The sequence below is a fragment of the Stegodyphus dumicola genome, chromosome 7 (genome assembly GCF_044657685.1).
Source record: "Stegodyphus dumicola isolate Sdum_Otavi_A_Nest chromosome 7, ASM4465768v1".
In the NCBI taxonomy this organism is placed as follows: Eukaryota; Metazoa; Arthropoda; class Arachnida; order Araneae; family Eresidae; genus Stegodyphus; species Stegodyphus dumicola.
Genome location: NC_140774.1, coordinates 120295732 through 120320002, shown reverse-complemented (window position 1 = coordinate 120320002; position 24271 = coordinate 120295732). Strand labels below are relative to the sequence as shown.

General features: G+C 32.5%; 1 protein-coding gene across 1 annotated transcript; it reads left to right on the top strand.

Moving 5' to 3' along the window:
• Positions 1 to 2565: 2565 nt before the first annotated feature.
• LOC118196176 (uncharacterized) lies at positions 2566 to 21342 on the top strand. Its single transcript, XM_035367591.2, has 8 exons — positions 2566 to 2722; positions 11739 to 11970; positions 12325 to 12642; positions 13773 to 13909; positions 14396 to 14741; positions 16437 to 16802; positions 18085 to 18552; positions 19490 to 21342. The coding sequence occupies exons 1-8, from the start codon at positions 2702 to 2704 to the stop codon at positions 20860 to 20862; spliced, it is 3261 nt and encodes a 1086-aa protein (XP_035223482.1). The 5' UTR covers positions 2566 to 2701; the 3' UTR covers positions 20863 to 21342.
• The last annotated feature ends 2929 nt before the right edge of the window (positions 21343 to 24271 follow it).

Here is a 24271-nt window from a genome sequence, read left to right as displayed (position 1 = left end):
GTTACACACTCCAATCCTAAAAGGTAGCAACAAGAAGTGCACTGTGTTATCTGTTTCCTGACAGGAAAAATGGTCGATAACTCGATAATTCAAATATTGTTATGCAACAAGCGAAAGGCAGCCAGGGTTATACTTCGGCGATTATTATTTTAAAATACGACAGGTTTGGAATGCCCCATTCTAGGCGACATATGTAATACATGTTTCGTATACTAATGTCTCGTACACTAATATCTTTATAGTTCTTTTTTCATAAATTATTTCCATTAGTAATTATCACTTTACAACTCCAACTACATTTCCACAACTATTTGAAGCACAAATCTTTATGCACAAGCAAAATAATATTTGCAGCGTTCAACAGACTTACGATATTTCGAACATCACAAAGCGACGACATTTGAATTTATATTAACAAAAAGTTCCATTTAAAAAAAAAATCAAATCTGGGAGGATAATGCGATTTCTTTGCAAGCATGAATAAGTACAAATTGTGCGTGAACCCATGGATCATAAAAAGTATGCATATCAGTTAAGACCCCTTTAAACCAAATAATTTTATGCACTTTTTTTTTTCGGAATGTATACAGTTAGATAAAGCTATTAAATTATATAAGAAATAGCATAATTCATAGTATACTTATCGATATAGCTCCCCAATTATGTACAGTATCTGTTTGAAACCTGACCTTAAATTTAGATTTTATTAATTCATCGAGACAAGGCTTCATCACATATTTATTAAACTGATGTAAAGACAAATCAACAAAAATTATACTGATTTCCATACCTATAGCTTTTCTTTAGCAAAAACAATAATTTTTGTTCGTCTTTTTAAAAAAATGTATTTTAAAGTACGAAAACCTCGAATTTAAAGTCGAGTGAAAGGAAGCACTTTTGGCTAACTGAGCACAGCAATAACTAAGGAGGAAAAAAATGAAAAAGAACATGTATGGCTAAAGTGAGCATTTAACGCATTTGAAAAATGAACGCCATTTTAATAAGCATATTATTCATATTATCAAAGCAAAATCATGTACGATATTATTTCTTAGCATCATCCCTATTTTTTGTGCTAGTACTATATTTGTACAAATATTAGAACTGCATTATGTAAAAACCTTTCGCATAAATTGAGATTTCTCATGTACCTTACCGTTCCGTACGGATTACCCGTTAACTGTACAGTCCGCAATAAGCTTAGACCACCCAGGCTGTTGCCTTAAGCAGCCGGTTTTTAGAGCGTGTCAGCATAGTTCTTCCAAAGAGCGACGATATCCCGTGAAGACAAAAAGTACTATAGTATGTCATTATACTATAGTATGTAGTAACTATACTATATTACATTATACTTATAGTATGTAGTAATTATACTGTATCATTACATTATAAATATATAGTAAAATACTATATATATTATATAGTAAAATACTATATATATTATATAATAAAATACTATAGTATGTCATACGAGCGAAACAGCGATTTTTGAATATTCTGACATAAAATCTTAGACTAATTTCGACTTTCTAAAGAAGTGGAACAGCTCTTGAGTCATTATAGAGAAATGACTTAAAAGCGTTATGACCGAGGCTCGACATTTCGTAGATGTTGAACTTAATCGATCAGTTAGTTAGCAATAAATTAAACAACGAAAAAAATATTCAAAATAAAATCATATCTTAAAATTTCACACTTTGATAAAAAAAAAAAAAAATAATAATTCTCAAATGGGGACGAGGGAGAAAAATTATGCAGTTATTTCGTTAGAAAACGTCTTTACAAACGTTGAGTATTTATAAGTGAATTTTCAGGCGAACTAACGGGATTATTATTTCAACCATTTAACTAAATTAAAAGAAACGTCTGTTAAGAAAGTGAAGTAAAATAACGAAACAATTTGCTCAGAAACAAGATCACATTTTTGGAAATCACGTTTTGAAAAGTCATATTCTTAACACGGCAAGTAAAGAAGGAGGAAAAGGGATTCTAAAATTAATTACATAAGGGCTTCACACCTATATTTTAACCAGTCCTGGCAGAAATCAAGAATACACTCTTCCTGATTTAACTGAGCTAAAAGTAGCACAAATTAGATACAAAAACTAACAGTATAGTCTTCATTAGCATTACTAATTGATGAATTCTATTATAAACTGATAGCGCAATTCAAGAGTTTAATTCGTCTTCATGATTTAATTAAATTAAATGTAGCACCTGCTGAGGACACAAAGTAAAATAACTATGGAAAAAAAAAAGTTTCATTTCAAAAAAGGTAACCAGATTTAGGAACTCAGCTCAATTTCTGGCACGCAAGCAAGTCCTTGGAACCATTTCATCGTTCCAAATATCATCTGCATACGAGAAGATCAACGAGAACATTAAGCAGAAAGCGAAAAATTCCAGCTTCTCATACTCGATCTTCGCCACGCCTATGACCAAATCTATTGTAGCCCCAAGATGATGCGTGCTCTTGCCGGATACCAGACGGTCACGCTTATGATTTTCGGGATTCCTCATCTTTTTGTAGCCGACCCCGTGACTCGCATTCTTTGGGTGACAGTTAGACCCTCTGTTAAGGTGGTCACGTGGTTGACTGATATATAACCCATATCAAACGTGTGTCAGGCACACACTTTCGATTTGTTTCCATTGTGGTAAGAACCAAAGACTACATCTCTTGGATTACACATCGTGGGATATGATCAAACAAAATCATGGGGTAAGTGAACATTTTAAATAACAGTGATATGACGCATTTTAAAATATTGAGAAGAACAACTAAATCAATATTTCAGTTTCCAGTAATCGGATTAAAAAAGTAATTATCATATTATTATACATTTGTTATTAATTTTTTTAGTTTAAGAAATTATTGTGTACTTTACAAACTTAAAATTCATAGATTCATAATGATTACATCGGTAAATGTTCAAAGAAAATTACATTTGTCAAATATAAGTCCAGTAATCAGAGATATTTATGTCATTTATTTTTTTATTTTACAGCCTTAAAAATCAAATTAAAACTACATATTCTAATAGTAGATACTATATATAGCACCATACCTCTTAAAAGATCATTACACAAATGTTTTTTGCATTGCCTTATATAGCAACTACAACTCACTTGAGTACTTTATAAAACGTAAAATTGTAGTTTAAAATGACATAAAAGTTTTTAAATAGCTTCAATCACATATGTCAATTGCAAACTTTTAAGCAATATCAACATACTCAATCAATTTGAATTCGTGAGAACTTTGATCAACTTTTATCTATACTCTATTAATTATCAGAGGTTATAAATTTGTAAAACCATTCACTGAAATATTAATCACAGCAAATAAATAATGTGTAGTTATATTGAATTTACAAATATTAATGGTCACTTCTTTCATACTAATATAATTCAGAACTTCATAGAGCTCAAAGGTTTAAGTACTTAATCCAACTATTCGTATTTATTTTCAAAAGCATATTTTAATGTTTACAACACATATTAAACTGCCTTAGAAATATGTTCCCTATAAAAGTTTAATGCAATGCAGAGTTATAATAAATTTAACGAAATGGCATATAAATTCTAATGTAGTTTTACATATTTTAATTTAATATTTTATCCAGTCCTTATTCTTAAGGCAAAGTGAGTTTGGCGAGATCCAAAGATGACAATGTTTTATGAATGTTTCCCACAGCCAGTTAATGAAATTTTATTAATTAAAACTAAACGTAGTTAATATATTTAAAATAAATCAGATTACATGAATTGATTAATTTTTTCCGGTAAATATGTTTCATATTTTCATTAATTTTTAATATTATACATTTCTAATATATCTTTCATTTTTAATATGCATATTTTATTAAAATATTTAACTTTTACTTAAAGTACCACTTCCTATTTTATTTGAAATTTCAAGACATTTTAAGGTTCTATTGAGTTAAACAGATCATTAGATTTTATTTTTTTAATAAAGTATATATATAAATACAAAAGTCAAAGACCCCGCATACTTTTTTTCTCAAAAGAATGGGGGGGGAGGGGTAAAAACGTTGCAAAAAGTATTACTTTAAGTTACATACCTCACTTTCCACCAAAAGCGTAACATATGATTTATCTCCTTCCAATAAACGAAAGGTAATCAATCAATATAGTTTCTATTCGAGTTTTCAGAAAATGAAATTTCAGTGGCCGGGTGAATCTTTGCTAAATCAGGTACATGATCGCTGTTTTACCTCTCTTTCAATTTAAGAGAAAAAATAATAACTTAACCCTTTAAATTAACTTGACCTAAGCAATAAATTGTCAGGTTATTCTTAATCTCATTTGCAGCACACTTTTCTGAGACGGACAAGTTAATAATTAACACCAAAATTGTAGTTTTCTGTTCCAAAATATATAATAGAAAGCTATACTTTTGTTTATACTTATGAACCTAGAAGGGAAAACTTCGGTTGAAGTAGAAATGAAAGAAAACTAAAAATACTTAAGTAAGTTATAAAATAAAAAAGTATATCTTACACGTTTAGCAACTGTATAGCATCTGAATATTAATTTTCCAGTGATATTTGATTATTTCTCCATATCTTACAATATAAAACTGCGGAATTTCTGTAAAAGTAAATTCAGTGATCTCCAGATGTGCATACTGCATAACCTTTGATAGGATATTCGTCCAGCTTGGCCAGCAATGGATTACCTATATCGATTACTAATATTAAGTAAAACTATTAACTGTAACAAAGGTACTTAAGATTCAGGAGGAACTTGAATATCATTATTACGAAATATAAATCTCATGCATGCAATGTACTTCTACAAAGATCTCAGAATAAATTCATATAAAATGGAAAGGTGAAGAAAACAGTATCCTTACTTCTTAGCATTCAATATGCAATCCTTGGAAGTTTATGCAATGTTTGGCACTTTCATACAGCTTCTTGATTCCTTAGAATAACCTGTCTTTTCAAATGTTGTTAAAAATCGTTTAAATGTTAAATTACTACCACTGAAGTCAGACTTCAAAAAGAGAGCTAGTCTTAAAAGAAAGTGGTCTGCTTAGTCTGCTGGTGGGGTGCCACATCTGGTGAATGGGGTTAGAATGATTAAGAACTGTATTATTTCTTTATAGTTAGAAATTGCCTGAAGAGAATGAAACTGTGAGACAGCGCATTTCAGTGCATCAGAAACAACTTATTCGGATTGATCTTTTTCTGGGCTAATGCGCTGAATTATTCTCAAAATATCCATGATGTCTCTGTAAATACGGGGTTCATTTTTGGTCCCTTAGAAACAAACTCCATATGATTTATTTCCTAATAAAGTAAAGATCATCAATATAGTTTTTATTCCAATTTTCAGAAATCAAAATTTAAGTGGATATGCTGAACCTTCGCTAAATTAAGTAAATGACTGCCATTTTTCCTCAATCGTAAGCAAAGCAATCACTGGTCACAGTTTATTTGAACAGTCAGGATTAATATTTGCCATCTGGATCAAGTCATAAAATGTAGGAAATCGATCTTCTTTCTATCCTGCGGTCATTGCATGAGGAGCAATATTAAAATTATTTTTCTCTCGGTATTTTCTGGGACAGATTAAGAACGATGTCTTTACCGATGTTCAATTCATCCGCTATCATTTGAAGCAACAAGCAACGATTTTGCAACAGCAGTTGTCGAACTTTTTTTAATATTCTTATCCGTTGGAGACTACGGAGAGTAACTGCTCCTGGGTTGATTATCAGTAATCTCGCGTCCGTTACAAATTCATCTTTGCAACCGAAACATGTTGGTTCATATTGATATTGGATTCCTGTATGCTTTATACAACATTTCAAATATCTGCGTTCCTGTTTTTCTCGGTTTATAGCAACACTTCACTGCTGTCATTTACTAAGATTTCGGACCTATGTTTAACGATTTAAGTCGGTAGAAAATATTGCCCGTAAGCAGACGATACTTTAAGAAAAGCAATCTGAGATACCATAGTAACAAGTAATGTCAATTACTATTTAGCAGGTTGACTCAAATTTGTTTAAAAAAAGCTAGAGAGGTAATGTGTGGGGACGTGTGAGATTTATACTTCAGATTTAAACTAACAAAGAAACAATAATTATTTTATTTCCAGGGGAATTTTAAAAATTTTAATTAAATACATAATGAATGTAAAAAGCATTAACGTGATACACTTCTTCGAAATGTTTAACCATTTCTATTTAAACAACTGATCTAAGTCATTCGATCTTTTTCCATATGTTACATTGGAGAGATGAAAATCAATCTTGTTATTGACATAGGACATTTGAAACGAAACAGGTAATATCAGGGTTGTGTGGCTCACAAAAGAAAACAGACTGGAGTTTCCACATATAATATCGCTTTCAACCAATTCGGATAGACTATGTTCTCGTGTTTGAACTAATGTTATGCATTTAATGCATCTATATTTTTTTAGCCATAAAAGACAACTAGTGGTGAATATATAGCGGCGTAAATGCCGAAATTGTCCAACTACCACAGTAGATGCATTGGTGACGGCCTCAAAGATCATCCTATCAGACAAGACGTTTATTCTGGTTACATCAGAAAGATATGTATAATAATAATATGTATAATAAAGATATGTATAAGAAGTACTGATGCATGTGTTCCGTTAACTATTCAAAACGTAGTATTCTGAACACTTTGTTTAGATCCCCTAGTGATAGGACATTGTTACTAAATCCTATATCGACTTAAGAGAGTGGTGCTTGAGGCTAGTACAGATAGGAGAAGGCATTCATAACTCTCCCCGAATTGTCGAAAGCAATCGTTTTGGAGGACATCTTGGCATCTTTTTTTGACAGTTTTAGTCTAACAACTGAATTTCATAGTGATGCCATCTCGCATCAACATGTAAGAATTATCACGAGACGACTTCTAAGTTCCATTTAATGAACAATAATATACGTCTTTATACGTCTAGTTTGGTTCCACAATACCTGAAATCGGAGGGTATAACGAATAGAATTCCCGACCCGCTCATCGAATTCAAATTCCATTGAACAGACTGAAGGCGCCTTTAATCACTGCATTACGATACATAACACTCCACCAAATAGTTTAGACGAATTGCTCAAGATTAAAATTCCTTATTTCTAAAGCTGGCATCTTTTGATGATGATAAAATTGTCCACAATGCAGTTGTTGTTAAGCTTGTTTAGCTATCTTTCACTATGCCATTCATACAGTGGATTGAAATGTCCTTTAACTATGAAAGATGCATTCTTGATTCAAGAAGTGTCAAGCTAAGAGCGCTCGGTTTGATTTTTTTAATGGGTCAAATAAGCCCAAATTTCTTTTGTTTTATTTATTTTACATATTGTATTTATTCTTTTGCTCTGTGTTTCTTATAGCTAAATGAAGCAAACCCACCCCAAAGAAATGTGAATATAAGCATATATAAACCTATAAAAGATGTTCTAAAAAGATGGCACAATATACTTCAGTACTGATCCTAAAATTATACTTATAATTACAAAGTTTGAGAATGTAATATAGAAGGCTGTTAAAACATGTAGAGTCATTAGTATTTTTAAAGCAGGAGACATGAAAAATGTGCAACCCCTTCGCCGGATTCGAACCTCTCGACTGCCAGTTGGACATGCTATTTAATTACAGCACGAAGATACGCGATGAGGAGAGCGAAAATACCTTATAAACAGTTTCAGGACCGTAGTAGACTGATTTTGTAAACAGAAAATTCAGTTCTTTTAATAATCTTCTTAAAATAAAATATTCATTCAGTAAAACGTGTATTATGCTTTAATGATCTAAATAAAAAAAGCTCCATAATTTTATGCGCAAAAATTGAAGAAAATATTCGCAATTAATAGTTTCGTACTATTAGCTATAAAAGAATAACGAAAACTGTTTTATCCCACAAAGAAACAATAGTTTGTGAAACGCGCTAACGTGCTAACTTTGTTTTGTAATTTTTAAGTATGATTAAAGTCTAATATAAATTTGTTAATTATAGATATTTAAAAAGCGATCTAAAACAATGAGTTTCCATGAGTTCCTCACGTAAACATATGGAGTTTTTTTATAAATTATTAAAGTGTAATAAACATTACACATTATCTGATTTTATTGGAGGAGGGGCAGAATGTAGAAAGAAAAATTTTCTGATTACAAAATTTGATGATAAAACTGCTTTCATGAATTTCTTTGTTTTGAGGTCTTCTAGTTGAAGGTATAATCAATATTTAATGAATTAAAAGATATAAGCAAATTTTTCGAAAGTAATATATATTATTTTTCTTCTTTATTCCATCTTATAATAAGAAAAAACTACTTTATTCCATCTCGCAACATTTGCACGAAGCAGCATACAAAAAATACTTTGCTTTTAAATGGCGGCAAGCAGATACTTGAAGAGAATTTGTATTCTAGACCAAATACCATAGTCTGAAAAGAATCCCATGTATAAAAATTGATTTTCGCCCATAAGGCCTGAACACAGAGCCTCAGACAGAGCCTGCTCTAAGCATGAGAGACATAGAACGTCGATTTTCGGAGAGTGCCAGCTAAGTTGTTGCTAAGTAAAAGTTGTGAATTATCCATATGTATTTAATTTATATCAGATTATCTTTATTATATAAGGGATCAGTAGAGTTCCTACGATTCCCCTAAGTTACCAAAAATGCGAAAGCCAGACCTGCCTCAAATTTTTATGGTGTCCCGAAATCCGCCCGTAATTCCTCAAAATACAGTGTCTCATGTATGAAAACAAGGAACAGGTGTGCCTTGGAAACCCAAAAGAATGCTGTGACTGGAGAACCCTCAGATTGGTTTAATGGTGCTTTGATCATGTAACTTATAAATATTTTCCATTTAGTTTAGCTTTAGAACATTAAAACGATCATGTTCTCTCTCAGCGTTACATGTTCTTCAATATGTGAAAAATCAAAGAAAAAACACAGTTAATTTTAGTTAAAAATGAACGAACCCGCTTAGCTATAAATACAGCATTTAAGGCAATCAAAGCAGGTTTCCTTATTTTAATACTGTTAATGGATCATCTCCCACGTCTCATGACAACGAATTAATTTTCCATTATTCAAAAGAGGAAAACTTGAATGGTACTTAGTTTAGAAGCTATCAGCGATTAAACATGAAAAATGAAGTACTGAAAATCGCAGACAGGCGGATGTATTTACGCAGTATGAACTTAATTTACCGCAGAATTTTTGACCAAATGTGACAGCCCGTAACTGATTTATGACGGTAAGTGGAACACTTTCAACTGCAGGTTAGTCTGCCATCGTTTCAGAAAAAGTATGCACAGTGACGATTTCTTTGTGCTTGACCTCATTTCGTACAAGAAATATTACTCTCATATGCTTTGAAAGGAATTTAACGCTCTAAAATATACATTCAGTAAATTCAAATAAGGTACCTCTTATTTCAAATTTAAATCGCATTAGCCTTCTTATGCGGACGAACTTTACCTGTTTCAATGCAGTTATTAGACCATTTATTTGAACAATAACTGATACATTCCATCGAACATCATATTACACAATCTCATAATAAACATAAAAATGGCAAATCAATATTTTAACTGACAAAAGCGTTTGGTATTATTTGCCTAAAAGTTAAAAGGACTGAACCGTGCCACAATTAAATGATTTATTGCAAACACAAGCAAAAGATGGTAACAAATTTTCCCGTTTGTAAATATTCCATGCCATTAAAGCATGTCTGCGTAACAGAATTGCTAGTCTTAACCAAACAGGATTACTACGTATGTTATTCCCATCTTACAATAATTCGATTTAAAGCTTTTTTTTTTTTTTTTTTTTTTTTTTTTGGCAATATGATGGTGTAAAAGCACTGCTCATTCAGTAGAAAACAACTTAGATTTTTGAATTTTAAGCATTCCAGCAGGTTAACAAATATGGAATAGTTAAGATAAGTGAAGCGCATAACCAACATGAACTTTGACCAGTAAAGATAGGATGGTTCTGCTTGCTGTATAGAAATACTAACGGAAAAAAGAAATTAATTGTACAGGCAAACCTTGGTATCTTTTAAAAGCGCTTTTCGTGGTAAAACCATTTACGAAATTCGATGATTCATTGCTTTCTACTAGCTAACTGAAGCCTCATTAGAAGAACATTCTATAAATTCAAAAGAAAACGAATTTAACATTTTTAACGCTGATAATTTTTGTAGGCTAAAAATGTGTAACAGGTATAACACGTGAAGAGCATAACATCTAGAAATTTGGCAGGTAAAGATAGATTGGTACTGACTATATAGAAAAGAATAATGAAAAGAAAAAAAAATTCAGTTGACACTTTTATATGCTACCAGAAAGCTTTAGCTCTTGCTATCAACAAAACCCAGGGGCTTCTTCCCATCTACGAAACATCTGCAGTTTCATCCGAAGAGCACTAAATCAGTCATAGAATCCACATTATCTAATTATTAAATCGATTCAAACATACTTTAAATGCAATACATCTTTAACTGTGTACATTAATAATGTATCTGTACATCCACAATAGTTTCTATTTCCCTGTCGATGAAACAGACATAACTTTGAAAATTTTTTCCAACTTTGAGTTGAATCGAATCTTCTCAAAACACAACTACCTTGCTTTATGGCAGTCAGTGAGGACGTGTTATTAGAATACATTTTTAATTTAAGGTGGGTTAATCGTAACGCAACTTTTCTTCGTATACTGAAAAGCATCTCTAAAGGCGTGTCCTTTCCAAAGTTGCTTTCCAAAAACATGATTTAAAATATCATTTTATTTTAAACATAGCTAGTAGCGGTATGAAAGTGATAATATTAGTTTAATTTATTAAAATATGAAATCCAAATATAATACGTGGAAATTAAAATAGGACGAAGGGGAAAATTATGTAAATATAATGAAATTCCCAAGAAGAAAAGAAAATTATGATGCACTCCTCAGTTAAGCAGGAAGTATTAAATGCAAAATAGTTGCAATGGATTTGTGTTTATAAGCTCGCAATTTAAATATCAATAAATAATTATTAAGAGAAGGAAAAACAATATAATAATTAGTAAGTACAATGAAAGCCATTAAAATGTTTTAACTGTCCTTGTAAAATTTTTGTTAATTAGTCAAATCGTAATGATGATGATATTTCTTTATATTACCTACTTAGAACATTTGAAAATTTTTAAACTAAGCCTAGCATCTTTAATACAATTAAAAATTACTATAAAAATATTCTTTGTAAATATCGACAGGTGAACGTAATATAAATCACCTGTACATGTAAATGTTTAATTTCATAATTTAAAATTTTATCATTGCCGTTAAATCACAAAAATAGATTTCACTAGCATTAAAGTAAGTAGACTTGATGCATAACATAATTTAATTGAACTTCACTATTGTGTATTACTGAAATACATTCACTGCATAAATGAAATGATACTGCTATATAAATTTTGCCCTGAATAACATGCAAAAAGCAAACAAATTCGATAAAAATTTAAATTGCTAAGAAACAGACTTCTCTTTACACTGTATAAAACAATTTTAAGATTAATGATTAAATAAGTAAGTGGAATTAAGTAACTCAACTAGTTATATTAAAAATTTGTATTATTCTATTAAGCATATTAAGCAGTGAATTTATTTATATTTTAAGAAAACAGTTTCCTTTAATCATGCATTATTTTATGCCTTTATTTTCGTTCTGAAACAGGTCACATGGTTGCTCGTCACTTGCACACTGATAGGTCTTGTGGCTAGCACTCAAAATGAGAAGCGATTAACAAGCAACAATTCTACAACCTCAAGTAACACTCTAGCAACCAGCAAGAAAGATTCATCGGCCAAGAATGGTACTGCAGAATTTGTTAGATTGCATAGACGCGCACCGAGATTTGATACTGCAGGATCAAGTCCTTGGGTTAGAGTCTACAACCGACCACCAGGTGAAACTCGTAAATTACATTTCCCTCCTTTTACTAAATTCTAAATTTTACTAAGTTTTACTAAATTCCTTATGTGAAAATACCTGCTCATATTCTTTTAATGCAAGTTTAAATTACTTAAAAATCTTCTTTCAATTTTGAGATGATTATGAAGTTGATAACATCTTGTGGAAAATGTCCTTTAATTTCGTAATACATTTAAGAAAAATAAGCGAATGCCGTTTACAGATTCGTTCTTAAGAATCCAATGTATTAAACTGATTCCATTTCTTTAATCTTTGTTTTCCTCATTTTCCACTATTACTCACCCATACAGTAATAATGAGTAATAATATTATGTTTTATTCATTCTAGGTAGTAAAACAGATTCATTTTTCAATTATGAAACAAGAGGCAACACTAGTGCTCACACTAGTGGAGAAGCATGGTCTGGTTTCGAAGAAAATGTTTTAAAGGATAATGCTCCCGCCGCTAAAGAAGATTTAAATGCACAAGTCCAGGACATCCTACGAGTGAAACCAAAAGGCAAAAACAGCGCTTTAAGCAATACAAAGATTAAAACACCCGAAATTCAACAAGAGATCCCACAAGGAAAAACAGTTTCCCCACCCACAAAAACACCTCAGACAACAGTATCATCAGCTCCAGTAAATAATGACGCTCAGAAAAAAGGTATGGCTGCATTTACCTATAACTGATTTTAAAAAAGATTTCTGATATAGCAATTATGAAACGAATTTCAGAAAAAATATGAATTAACTAACCGTAGGATAAGTTGTAAGGATCTTAAGTTTTACTAACGTTTATTTTATTTTAAATCTTTACTATCACTTCTTATTTTCTACTTCCGGCCAGAAATAAAAGCGTTAACTTATTTATGCAAAATTTTGTCTGGCAAACGCCAAGTACTTAAGTTGTGGCTTTTTGCCAAGCGAGAGAGAGGAAGGAGTTAGTCGAAGCAGGCCGCTTACCTTAGAAGTTTTACTCAGTTGCTGGTTGCCTTCCAGGCCAGAGGTTTAATCCTCTTGATAATTTTAAACGTATTGTAGTGTTAACAGTTCTCTGTACTACATACGGCTTCCTGTTAATATAAGGCCAATCTTCCACGTTTATTATTTCAAAGTTAAGTTAGAGTTTAGCTCTATTTTTATATTCTTACGTTTAGACCACAAGTAGTGGGTCTTTGTATTCCGAAGTACGGAAATTATTGTAAATAGAGAAAAATAAAGGATTTTGTATACCTACGAGGGTATCCTGTCTACTTACCACAGTTATTGAACATAGCTTTAGTAAGCTCTCTGTTCCGAGTCAGGTCCTTGCATGTTCCCAAAGAAAGTAAGACGGAACATTGAACCTGATAAAGTTTAGGGGTGTATTTTACTTAGTCAAAAAATTAAAACAACTTAAGACTGAGAAGGCTTAAAACTATATAATAGAATTAATTAAGAATACAAAGAAATTAAACAACGTGAAAGCTGCTAAGACTTCTTCAAAGAGTAGAAATTAAACAGAATACAGAAAACCAACTACAAGTCGTTTTATATATTTTTACTTAATTTTTTAAATTTCAAATATTAAGTTTTTCAATTTATTAATCGAGAAAGTAGTAACTTAAGAGTTAACTAATTTGTTTCACATTAATTAATAATCCATTTCAAGTAATTATAAACAGCAATTCATAACTTGTTTGCGCAAGAGTTCTGCACACACATCTAGTAATAGAAATAATAATTGTTAAATAGAAAAGACATAGTTTCTCACATACAGGACCTTTGTTTAAAGTTAAAAAATGTATTTCTTAGGCTACATTGCTTGGTCGTCCAATGATGGTGCGTCGCCTTCTAGATGGGCTTCGAATGATGCTGCTGATTCTGAAAGCAAAGACCCAACTCCTGCAATTGAAGAAACCATTACGACGAAAGACGGCAATCGATGGAAAGTATGTAACTTCGCAAATGCATCATTCTACTTACAAATTACCAACAAATTCGTTTCAGTAGCAGTCAGAATATTGAGAACAGCTTTCTAAACTAATACGTATAGAAAATTTCGAGACTCTAATTATTAAAACAATATTTCAATTCTTGTACATCTTAAATAAAAAAATTTATTGCATTATCCTTTTATGACAAATAAACATTCAAATGCTAGTTTTGTCAAGTTTACCATATTCTCATGTTTCTATATGAAAAATTAAATATCCTCTAAGCAGGAACGTGTAAAAAATAGAATTCTGTTTAACGGCAGTAGGACAAACAGTATGTCTATATATTGTAAGAAATATATCAATATCGTTAACAGAAATATATCAGTTTTCAAACTTTGAAATATAAGCTTATATTCCTGGCACAAATTTATTATTCATTGAATCTAATGATTTTGAAACTAGCCTAGAAAATAAATTTTACCTTTCATTTATTTTCAGGTGGTAGGTAAAGGTGGTGAAGGCTGGGAAGTTGTAGATGATAAAGGTGCTGTTGAATGGAAAATCGAATATGATGATGGGGAGTGGCGAGTCACAAGTACCGGAAATGCTCCCAATGATGTAGAATGGGCTGATCCTGAATACGTGTGGGGACCTTCCGATGGATCCCTGTCTGAAGATGATGAATATAATTCTTGGCCTGCTGATGATTACGGTTACACGCCACCTTGGATAGATCCTCAAACTTATGTTCCAGATTATGGAAATTACAGCTGGCCAAAGAAAGGTGATGATATCCAAAAGCCTGCCTCTGCCAAGGACGAAGCGAGACAAGATCCCAGTTCTGGTAACAATCATTCATTCGCTAGAGTAAATTCAAAAGATGATGAAGTGAAATATTAATCTTTTTTAAATCTTTAAAGTTTTGATGCAACGATCTGGGTAAACTCTTTCGGTCCACATCATAGTTTTCAATAACTGTACATTAGGTCAAGATAAAACATCATATTAAAAGTAACTGTAAGCTTTCATTTCAAATAAAATTCCGAAAACTAAGAGTTTATAATTTAAAGATCCGCTGCAACTTTTAGGGCCAAAACTCAGGAACACTATGAAGTTAAGATTAAATTTGACGGATTGAGTATTAAATTCAAAACGTTTAGGGATTGTAGTCCAAACTAAATTTCTCACTAGATAAAGTTTCTCAAACACTAATAATTTAAGTAAATATACTAACATACAGGCGTTAATTCAGTATAAGATGCACACGTTTTTACTCTTGAACAGGAACAAAAGTACAAATATTCTCGTGAAAAGCTTGTTTGCTTTCGCTGATATTTTAACTCTCACTACATCCTCCTCCCATTTTGAGGTGTTCTGCTTTTATATATATATATATATAAATTTGCATCATTTCGACAGATTTTATTGAATTAAGAAGTAAATGAAACAATAGCTTTTAAAAAAAAACCTGATCAGTTAAAGGTTTAATTAAACCTTGTAATTTCAGCATTTATGTTTTTTTTTTCCAACAAATTCTACCATTCTGCTGAAATTGGAATAGTTATAGTCTATTAGGCGTTTGTAATTAGCAAACACGGAAATTCAGTTATGCAGTCACTAGGATTCGATCTCCAAACCTCACAATAGCTACCTGGATATGGTAACACTTACGGCAATAAGGTAGCAGTGAGGATGCAGGAAATTCATTATTTAGTTCACAACTAATCCTTTAACTAAATATAAAATTTTTAGTTTTAATTATAAATAAAAACTAAACTCAGTGGCGCAACAGCTGTAGTGGGTCACGGTATGCAGTGCACCCAAAACTGCTTTTTTGACCTTGGGCCCCGGAGTGCATCAGCATATGCTCTGGGCAAGTGGTCAGTTTGTCGCAGAACTCCCGGTGTTTAGCCCCAAGCGAACTTGGTACTCATTTTATCGACCCACTCAAGGCATAAAAGGCCGACTCAATCTTGGCGAGCCCAGAGATCGAACCCCGGACCTGTGGTGCAGCTACGCAAAGCGCTAGCCACTTTTAATTGTAAATATTTGTTTTTATTTTCATGCAAAAGTTTTGTTGTGTGAATAATATAAATTAGACTGAATAATACAGAGGACTTGAAGATTCATAAATGAATAAAATTATTTTTCTGTAAATGTATCAAATAACTGAAATTCAGGATGTACAGTCATTGAAACCCTTCTCTTACTCTGGATGCAATTACAGTCTGGAATAAAAAGCAAGTATCAATGTTAACCTGTACAAAATAATACAAAATATAAACCTGTATAATATCGTTCTCCATCATTTAATTATCTCTGCCAATTTTCTAAATCTAAATAATAGCTTAAGCACTATATTCTGAAATAAAGATTTAAAGTAATAAAAAGTTAGTAAAGCTCCCTGGTGGCATAAAAACGTATATTAGGATCTGGGTAAACAAAAGCTCAAGTACGTACTAATAATTCCTGCAGAGTAACGATTTTCGCAATCCCAAATTCACATTTTATGAACAAAAAATTATATTTTTAATTCAAGGATGGCAAGATCCAGTGGGGCAACAAACCAGTTTCAAAGAGCCAGTTCCTTATGGAACACGACGCAGAACCTTGCCTGAAAAAACTCGAGTCAACAGTGCAGAAAGGCGAACAAGTAACGAAAACGCAGAGACAGCAGATCACAGCGTAGACACCGAGCCCCCACAAGCAGACCAGCCAACACCAGGAAAGTCCTGGAGGCCAAGTGGAACTATTATAGGTGCAAGTCCGGAGTGGGTGGAAGGATATGGAAGCAATGCATGGGAGGGAGACAATTCTGGATGGAATGCTGGCTATGGCAGAGAAACCTGGATCGCTGAGAACAAAGATTATCCTTCTGGACAATGGGTACCAAAACCTGGCCCTGGTAAGTGTTTTCCATCATTAAAAAATTGCAAAAAATATACAATTAATGAACACTAATTATTGTACGGATGTACAATACACAGGTTTTTCATTTAAATTCTCATGCATAGCTTTAACTTTTGATTAAAATAACCCAAGTTAAATGGCGCTACATCAATTAAAGAAATATTAAAACAATTGAAAGGAAAGCGAGTAGGTATTGTCTGTTGAAAGAATTTGTCATTTCTCTAATGAAGAAATGAAGATGATACAATTAGTATCTAGGAATTAATTACCAACTTTTAGAATGATCTTCCTGGAGAGATGTGAGATTTACACATTATGTGTCCAAATCCCACGTCTTAAAATTCAGGTAAAAGATGAATTATTATTCCGCAATATTTTCTTATGTCTCATTAATACATTATTTAAAAAGAAATAAAAAGAAATATTCACAAATGTGATGACATTTCAGTTTCATATTTACTTCGCTCTTACCAAAAAAGGACTGAAAAATACACAACTCTGAGTATTGCGAGACGGTTCTTCTGTAGTGTGGATGTCGTAGAATATACATACCCACAATTAAGCATCAAATACTACATCAGCGAAGCATGCATTTGTCAAAATCACATATTTCTCATCATATATTAATCATGAATTTCTCAGCATATATTAATCATATGTTTCTCACCATATAATAATCATGTATTAATCATGTTTTTCTCACCGTATAAGAAATATTTTAGTTTTAAACAAGATAATTGCCTAGACACAACTTTTCGTTAATCTCATCTTTTTTTTAATCAACTGTGTGCATGCTATGTACAAATCGAACACTTTTTTGTGGTAAACAGAAAATACTCTAAAGTTTACAACTGAAAATGCCTTCTTTACTTCGTTTTTGAGACAGGAATTCTAATGTGAATTTGCCTTTACAGACACTGCAAAGTGCTGCAAACCAGCAGTGCATAAACGTTTTCTTACAAGTATATATTACTTGATCAGCCTTTGAACACTTTACTAATAGAAAGGAATTTTGTGGAAGAGGTGTAGTCTGATTAATAAGGACGTGCAAGCAACTAATTTTAATCAGTTGGCAACCTACAGATGTTAAACTTAAATTAACAATAAAATAATCAGTTCTAAAATTTGATGCTGAGAGTAACAAGTTCGTTAATCATATTTATATAATTTTGCAAATATCAGAAATACTAATATTTATATAAAATTAACTAATAATTTTTCACCTCATTTATGATAAATAAATATTTTGATTATTGTTCTCATTTTTCATTTCAAAGGGCAAATCAAAACTAATATTAACGAAAACAGTGAAGGAAATGCCAAAACTCCTATCCGAGCTTGGGGCACCGGATATGGAAGCAAGACCTGGAAAGGCTCTGAATGGAACAGCAATGTTGTTTGGAAAACAGGATTCGGAGGACCATTACCGTGGTCAGATGATAACAGCACTTGGAAATTTCCAGATTCAGATACTAAGCTAAATGATTTAAATAAAAATAAAAGACCCCCGGTTTGGTCTCAACCAGTACCCAGTACAGAGAGTACAGCTGATGCAGGTAGAAGAGAAAGCGGTTCCACTGAAAAGAAACCAGATGCTGTCGACACTAAACGTCTTATAAGACCTTTTAACAGAGGAAATAATTTACGCAAAACGCCACCTCATAGAAGAACTGAAGGCGAAAGCTGGGGTGATGATTCAAGCACCGGAGGCGTCGTGTGGAAAGAAGACATACAGCCCCCAGCAGGTAAATACTAAAAACTGACGAATAATTAAATAATTATGGCATGCATATTTTATAACTAAAATAACAATATGGGATAAAAGTTAAAGAATTTAATATTTTGTGATCGCAAGTTAAATAAGCAAAACGACAAATATAAACTAATAGTCGTGCAAGTATAAAGTTGCACATATTTTGCAGAAATTTAACTTTCGGGTTGTTTATTCTCCCATCAATAAAATTCCGAGTTCCATACTCAAGGACCCCATTCCGGATATGAATTCCTGGGGTATTGCCAGTGTGGTTTAATTTACATTGGCCAAACTAAGAGAGCCTTAAAATTTCGAAAAAAAAGAAAACACAGAAGTCTTCTGTTGCTCAACATTGTTGGTCCGAAAATCACACTTTCAATTTTTCTGCTGCAAAAATTATTCAAAAAACATCTTCCATTGAAGAACTGGATTTTCTAGACGCATTTCACATTCATAAAAATCTTTCTGTTCTAGTTAACGATCCTAATTCCAATCCAAATTTGCCTTCGGCCTTTAAAGAAATTATGTTTTAGTTCTGGGTTCACCAATAGATGGCGCCACTTGCTTATTCTTGTCCAGGCTTTCTTATCTTATCTAATCATTATTTCCTATCTTGTTCATTTGCAGTTTTGCAGCTGAGGATGGTGGTTCGGTAAAACCATCGAAACTAGTCCTGTGAAAATTTTGTAAATATAACGCTGATTTTTGTTGTTTGACTTCTGAATTAATAGTCGTGCAGTTTTCAAGAATTTTTTAAGTATTTTTTGATGCTCCTCATTTAAAAAAACTTTTTTTTAATTATATATAGGCTTTTAAAATTTGAATTCTAAAAATGTGTAATAACCTTACTTTACTAGAAAATAAATATATTTAATTGCTTTGAGCTCAACATTTTAAGCTTTGATCATATAATCATATATTCTTTATAGGTCAATCACCAACGAAAGTGGATGGTAGTCAGAGTAACACTTGGCAACCAGTCGGTTGGAGAATAAGTGGGCCAAGTGGAAAGCAGAAAGATACGGTAACTTCATGGAAGTCAGGTCGTCCAAATAAAAGCAGTAATTTGATTAGTGTATTATGGAAAACGGGAACTGATATTCCAAGTGATGCGGTACCTGCTGAGTGGGATAGGACGCAGTTTCCAAACAGCAATTCAGACGGTACTCCTGCTTGGAACTTCGATGGGTGTAAAATGACCATAAAATGCGGGTCGAAAACTCCAGATGTTAGTGATGACAGCATAGATATAAACACACCTCCAAGTACGCAAGGTGATACATACCCACCACCTACAGAATCTCCGCCATCGAATGTCGGTAAAAGCTGGAAGCCTCCAAAAAGTTGGAGACCTCCATCATGGGAACAACCTAGCCCACCTTCTGGAATGAGATGGAAATCGCCACCTCCTACCGTGCCAACAACAAGTGTTCCTTGGAAATCACCCCCGACTTCACCAAGTGTGGCATGGAAATCTCCTCCTTCCTTACCCCCAAGCGTAACCTGGGAACAACCAACTCCAAGTATGAGCTGGAGAAAACCTACACCACCAAGCACAGCGTGGAGACAGCCACCATCCAGCAAAATTTGGAAACAACCTACACCACCACCGACATTAACATGGACAGAGCAAACACCAGATTCTCCAAGTGTGAGTTGGAATTCACCTCCGCCAATGAGATGGAAAAGACCTGGCAGAAAACCAACTAAGAGTTGGAAACCTCCACCAACCAAAAGCTGGAAGCCTCCAATAGGGCCAAGTCAAACCTGGACACCAGCTATCGCAACGCCCGCACCAGATGTATTTCCCCCTCAAACAAAGCCAGATTGTAAAGATGGCACACCACAACCAACTGCACCACCAAGTATTGAGGACAATGATGATGACACGGGACCACCACAAATCATAATTATAACTAAACTTCCAAATGGTCTAAAGCCACCTGGTGTAGCTGATGACAGTGATACTAAAGATACTGCAAAACCTCCAAGTGGTCCATGGATTTTTCCTCCCAGAAAAGGGAGCCCAAAGGGCGGCAAAACCAGAAAAGATAAAAAAGTTCCTGTGGGAGGTAGTGTAAATAGATGGCCAGCTCGCCCTCCAAAGAGAAATTCGAAACCATCCAATAAACAAAAGGGATGGCCTAAAGGTATGCTGCCTCCAAATTTCGGATGGACAAGTAATAGTTTGCGAAGATCGACAACAAAGAAACCAGTTATGATTAGCGGATGGAAACCTTCAGATAACACAAAACCAAAAACTTGGAGACAAATGTTGAAAAAACTGATTAACGGACGATAGAAAACGTGCGCTAATACTGCTTTAGATAATAAATTGCTATTATGTTTTTTAAATTTTATATTCTTTTAAGTATAAATAGCAGAGATTTTAGAGACAGAAGGGAGCTCAATAAAACTTCTTTTATTGATAAAACGGTAAATTTAAATCTTCTTTAGGCAGTCTTTCAAAATAAACTTTTTTTTTTCAGTGCCATTAATATACGCATCAAAAACACCGCCATTTGAAACCTTTAATCATTTGCAAAAAAAAAAAAAAAGGAGAAGCAGGAAAGCATTTTGAAATTTAAGTTTATGAAAAACGAAATTTTCACTCTTCTGGAACTAGTGTTTTTACATGTAAATGAAAACCACGATCGTGTAAATACGAGCAAATAGGAACAGCGTTTCTTTATGCGTTAATGTAGTTAATGTAAGCTTATTTCTGCATCAGATTTTATGTAATTGTTAAAATAAATTGCAACATTTAGTTTTTTTATTCAGACTTTGGATTATTGTTTTTAGATACCTACTACAATCGATAAATCGATTATTGAAATAGAAGCATGTCCTCTGGAATCATAGTAAACGAATGAAAACCCTGTACACAGTAAGATTATAACAGGTCAAATTTTTATAAACTCTTTAAAGTAATAAAATTAGAGAAATATAATTGGCTCTAACAAAGAAATTTTAATGGATCTTAATTCAGTTTAGAATCTATGATTATTAAGTCGCCTATATCTATGTTAAAGCCTTTGCAAAATATCGATATTTGACATTTACTGAACTTGCCATTTACCAATTTAACACAGCAAATATTTTTTTATGATTTCTAAACACAACTCACAAATTAAGATCAAGCCACATAAGATTATACAGCAAAAAAACAGCTATAGATTACAATCTGAAGAGAACTTGATTAGTACTCAAAAGAATTCCTCGCAGTTCAAAAAATTCTATGATTGTTTCAGATAGATTTAAAAGTTTAAAGACCACTGTACCAAACTGCACCTATTTGTCAGTTAATAACACTAAAGAATAAATTGTAACATATTTTCCACGTTCTTAAAGGCAAATACCTTTATTTATGAAATTTGTGGTGCCCAAAATGACGATCAAAGTGAAAAATTAAATGAAATCAAATCAAAGTGAAAATCAAAGTGAAAAATTAAAAAGTTTTTAAATTAATTAAAAACTGAGAACTGACCACTGACCAATTAAATTAAATTAAAGCACTGTAAATTTATTTTAATTCTAAATTGAAAAACCAAACAGGTTTGGAGAATGTATCCGTACCTAATTAAGATTTTAACCTGCTCCAAAACTCTATCTCTAAAAATAGACAGTAAATGAGGAAAATTAAGAATTTGCGACATACTTAAATCATTTAAAAGAAAAATTACGGTGAAACTGTTATTTGTAAAGAAGAAAAAGCGATTCACATTCTGCGGAGACAATCTCTAAATAAATACATTTCTACATATCTTCAAATCTCAAAACAATAAAGAATATAGTAATATTCATGTTCAAAGTATCAAAATTAGTATTCAGTGCAATCAGTCAGTTGCTACTCATGTTTTGACACTCTAAAACTAATTTTGTAACAGCAACGATAATGCTGTAACAGCAATGTCAAATCAAACGTTTTGTAACAGCAACGTCAAAATCAAGTCAAAGGACTGCAAAAATGTTAACTGATTTCGCAACTCTCTATAACATACTTACAGTAGTGCAATATACATACAGTGAGTGCAGTTAAGAGTATATGAAACTTTACACCTCATTAGATGTAAAGTTTTACAAATTCTTAACTACGTTTACATAACTTAATGCTTCTTGAACATGAAAGAAATAATGACATAGCAGGCTTTATGAAAACTGCTTAACTGTTAGTAAAATTAAAAATAAAACTTTCCCCAAACAACGATGTCCCATTATACCATGAACAGACGCAGATATGAGAAAGTTTCTTAAAAAATGTTTCATGAATGGTACTTTTCCTAAAGCTTGTGTGCTCTTTCAACGTAAAATGCACCCAGGAAATACCAAAAGTAATAACCTGAAAATTTGTATGATCCATAGAATAGTTTTACATTTTTAAAATACTTTAAAAAGAAAGTTAAGGATAAAAATGCAGACTTTTGTACTTAAATAAAATCTAAGTACTGTTACTTCAACTCCAACTCTCGCTGTATGCCGTGATTAGCACGAAGATTTTGTGTTGTGTTCCGGCTGTCTTAACTTCTGGTTAGAACAGCAAGCGCTTCAAGTAAAATTATTACCGAACAGTAGATCCAGAAGGAGAGAATGGAGGATGGTAGAAAGTCATGACTACTTTGTCACGAGTGCAGCTGTTGACATCGCAACTGGTTGAGTAGCATTTCATATAGTTGTGATGAAAGTTACAAATTGGTACAAATAAAAGATAAAATAAAGCAAAATCAATAATTTAATAAATACGTCAGCATGAGTAAAAATACGTCATCATGAGTAAAAATGGGAATTCAGTGTTCAAAGTCCAGTAAAAACAGGGTAACAAGTCACAAATGTTGAGATTGTCATATGATGCATGTGGGCAGTCTCTTTGCAATAAGAATAAAAAACATACGGGGTCCTACTAATTTTAAAACAATTAATATGGCATATCAGTGATAGAAATCATAAAAAGTCTTGATTATACATATTTATAGCACACAGTCCAGTAGTAATCTACAAGCGTGCAATATACAAGGCTGGTGGTCACGTCGGTCACATGGGAGGTCACCCACCCAACTGTTTATAATGGTGATCAGACAAAAGCCCACTGAACGAAAGCGTACGCGACAAAAGCCCACGAAAAAGACATCGCTGGGATAATTGCCCACGCGACTAATGCCCACACCGATGAAAGCGCACACTGATAAAAGCACACACAGATAAAAGTTCACATTGATAAAAGCCCACATAGATAAAAGCGCACGCTGATAAAAGCCCACAATGACAAAAACCCAAACCCATATATATGCTACGTTAAAAATATTTTCTCCCTTTTTAATTCACCTGCGCAAAGCAGATTCATGAATAAAAATAAAATAAAAAATAAATTAAATTAGTAACAAATAATTGAAAAATAAATTTAAGTAGCAGAACACATTTCATTTTGGGCTCCGGCTGAATTACATATGTATCCTATATGTATATAGAACAGAGAGTCAATCAAAATAATTCAATTCAATTCAAGAGAATCATTGTAATTAAAAACATATACATGTATGTGTAACTTTGTATTTACGCGACAAATGGAATTGCCCACGTATAAGTGTGACAAAAAAGGGAGGTGAAAGGGAATACTGGCCACACTGCTTCTTTTAATTCTTTAAAATTATAAGGAGTATAAAATGTATGTAAATTTTCATCATATACAGAGAATAATTTATGAATAATTTAACACT

Excerpts from the sequence above, each read along its gene's own strand:
- LOC118196176 (XM_035367591.2), top strand. The coding sequence starts at position 2,702 with ATGATCAAACAAAATCATGGG. Across the intron at positions 11,971-12,324 it reads AGTCTACAACCGACCACCAG|GTAGTAAAACAGATTCATTT; the intron begins GTGAAACTCGTA and ends TATTCATTCTAG. Across the intron at positions 12,643-13,772 it reads TAATGACGCTCAGAAAAAAG|GCTACATTGCTTGGTCGTCC; the intron begins GTATGGCTGCAT and ends TGTATTTCTTAG.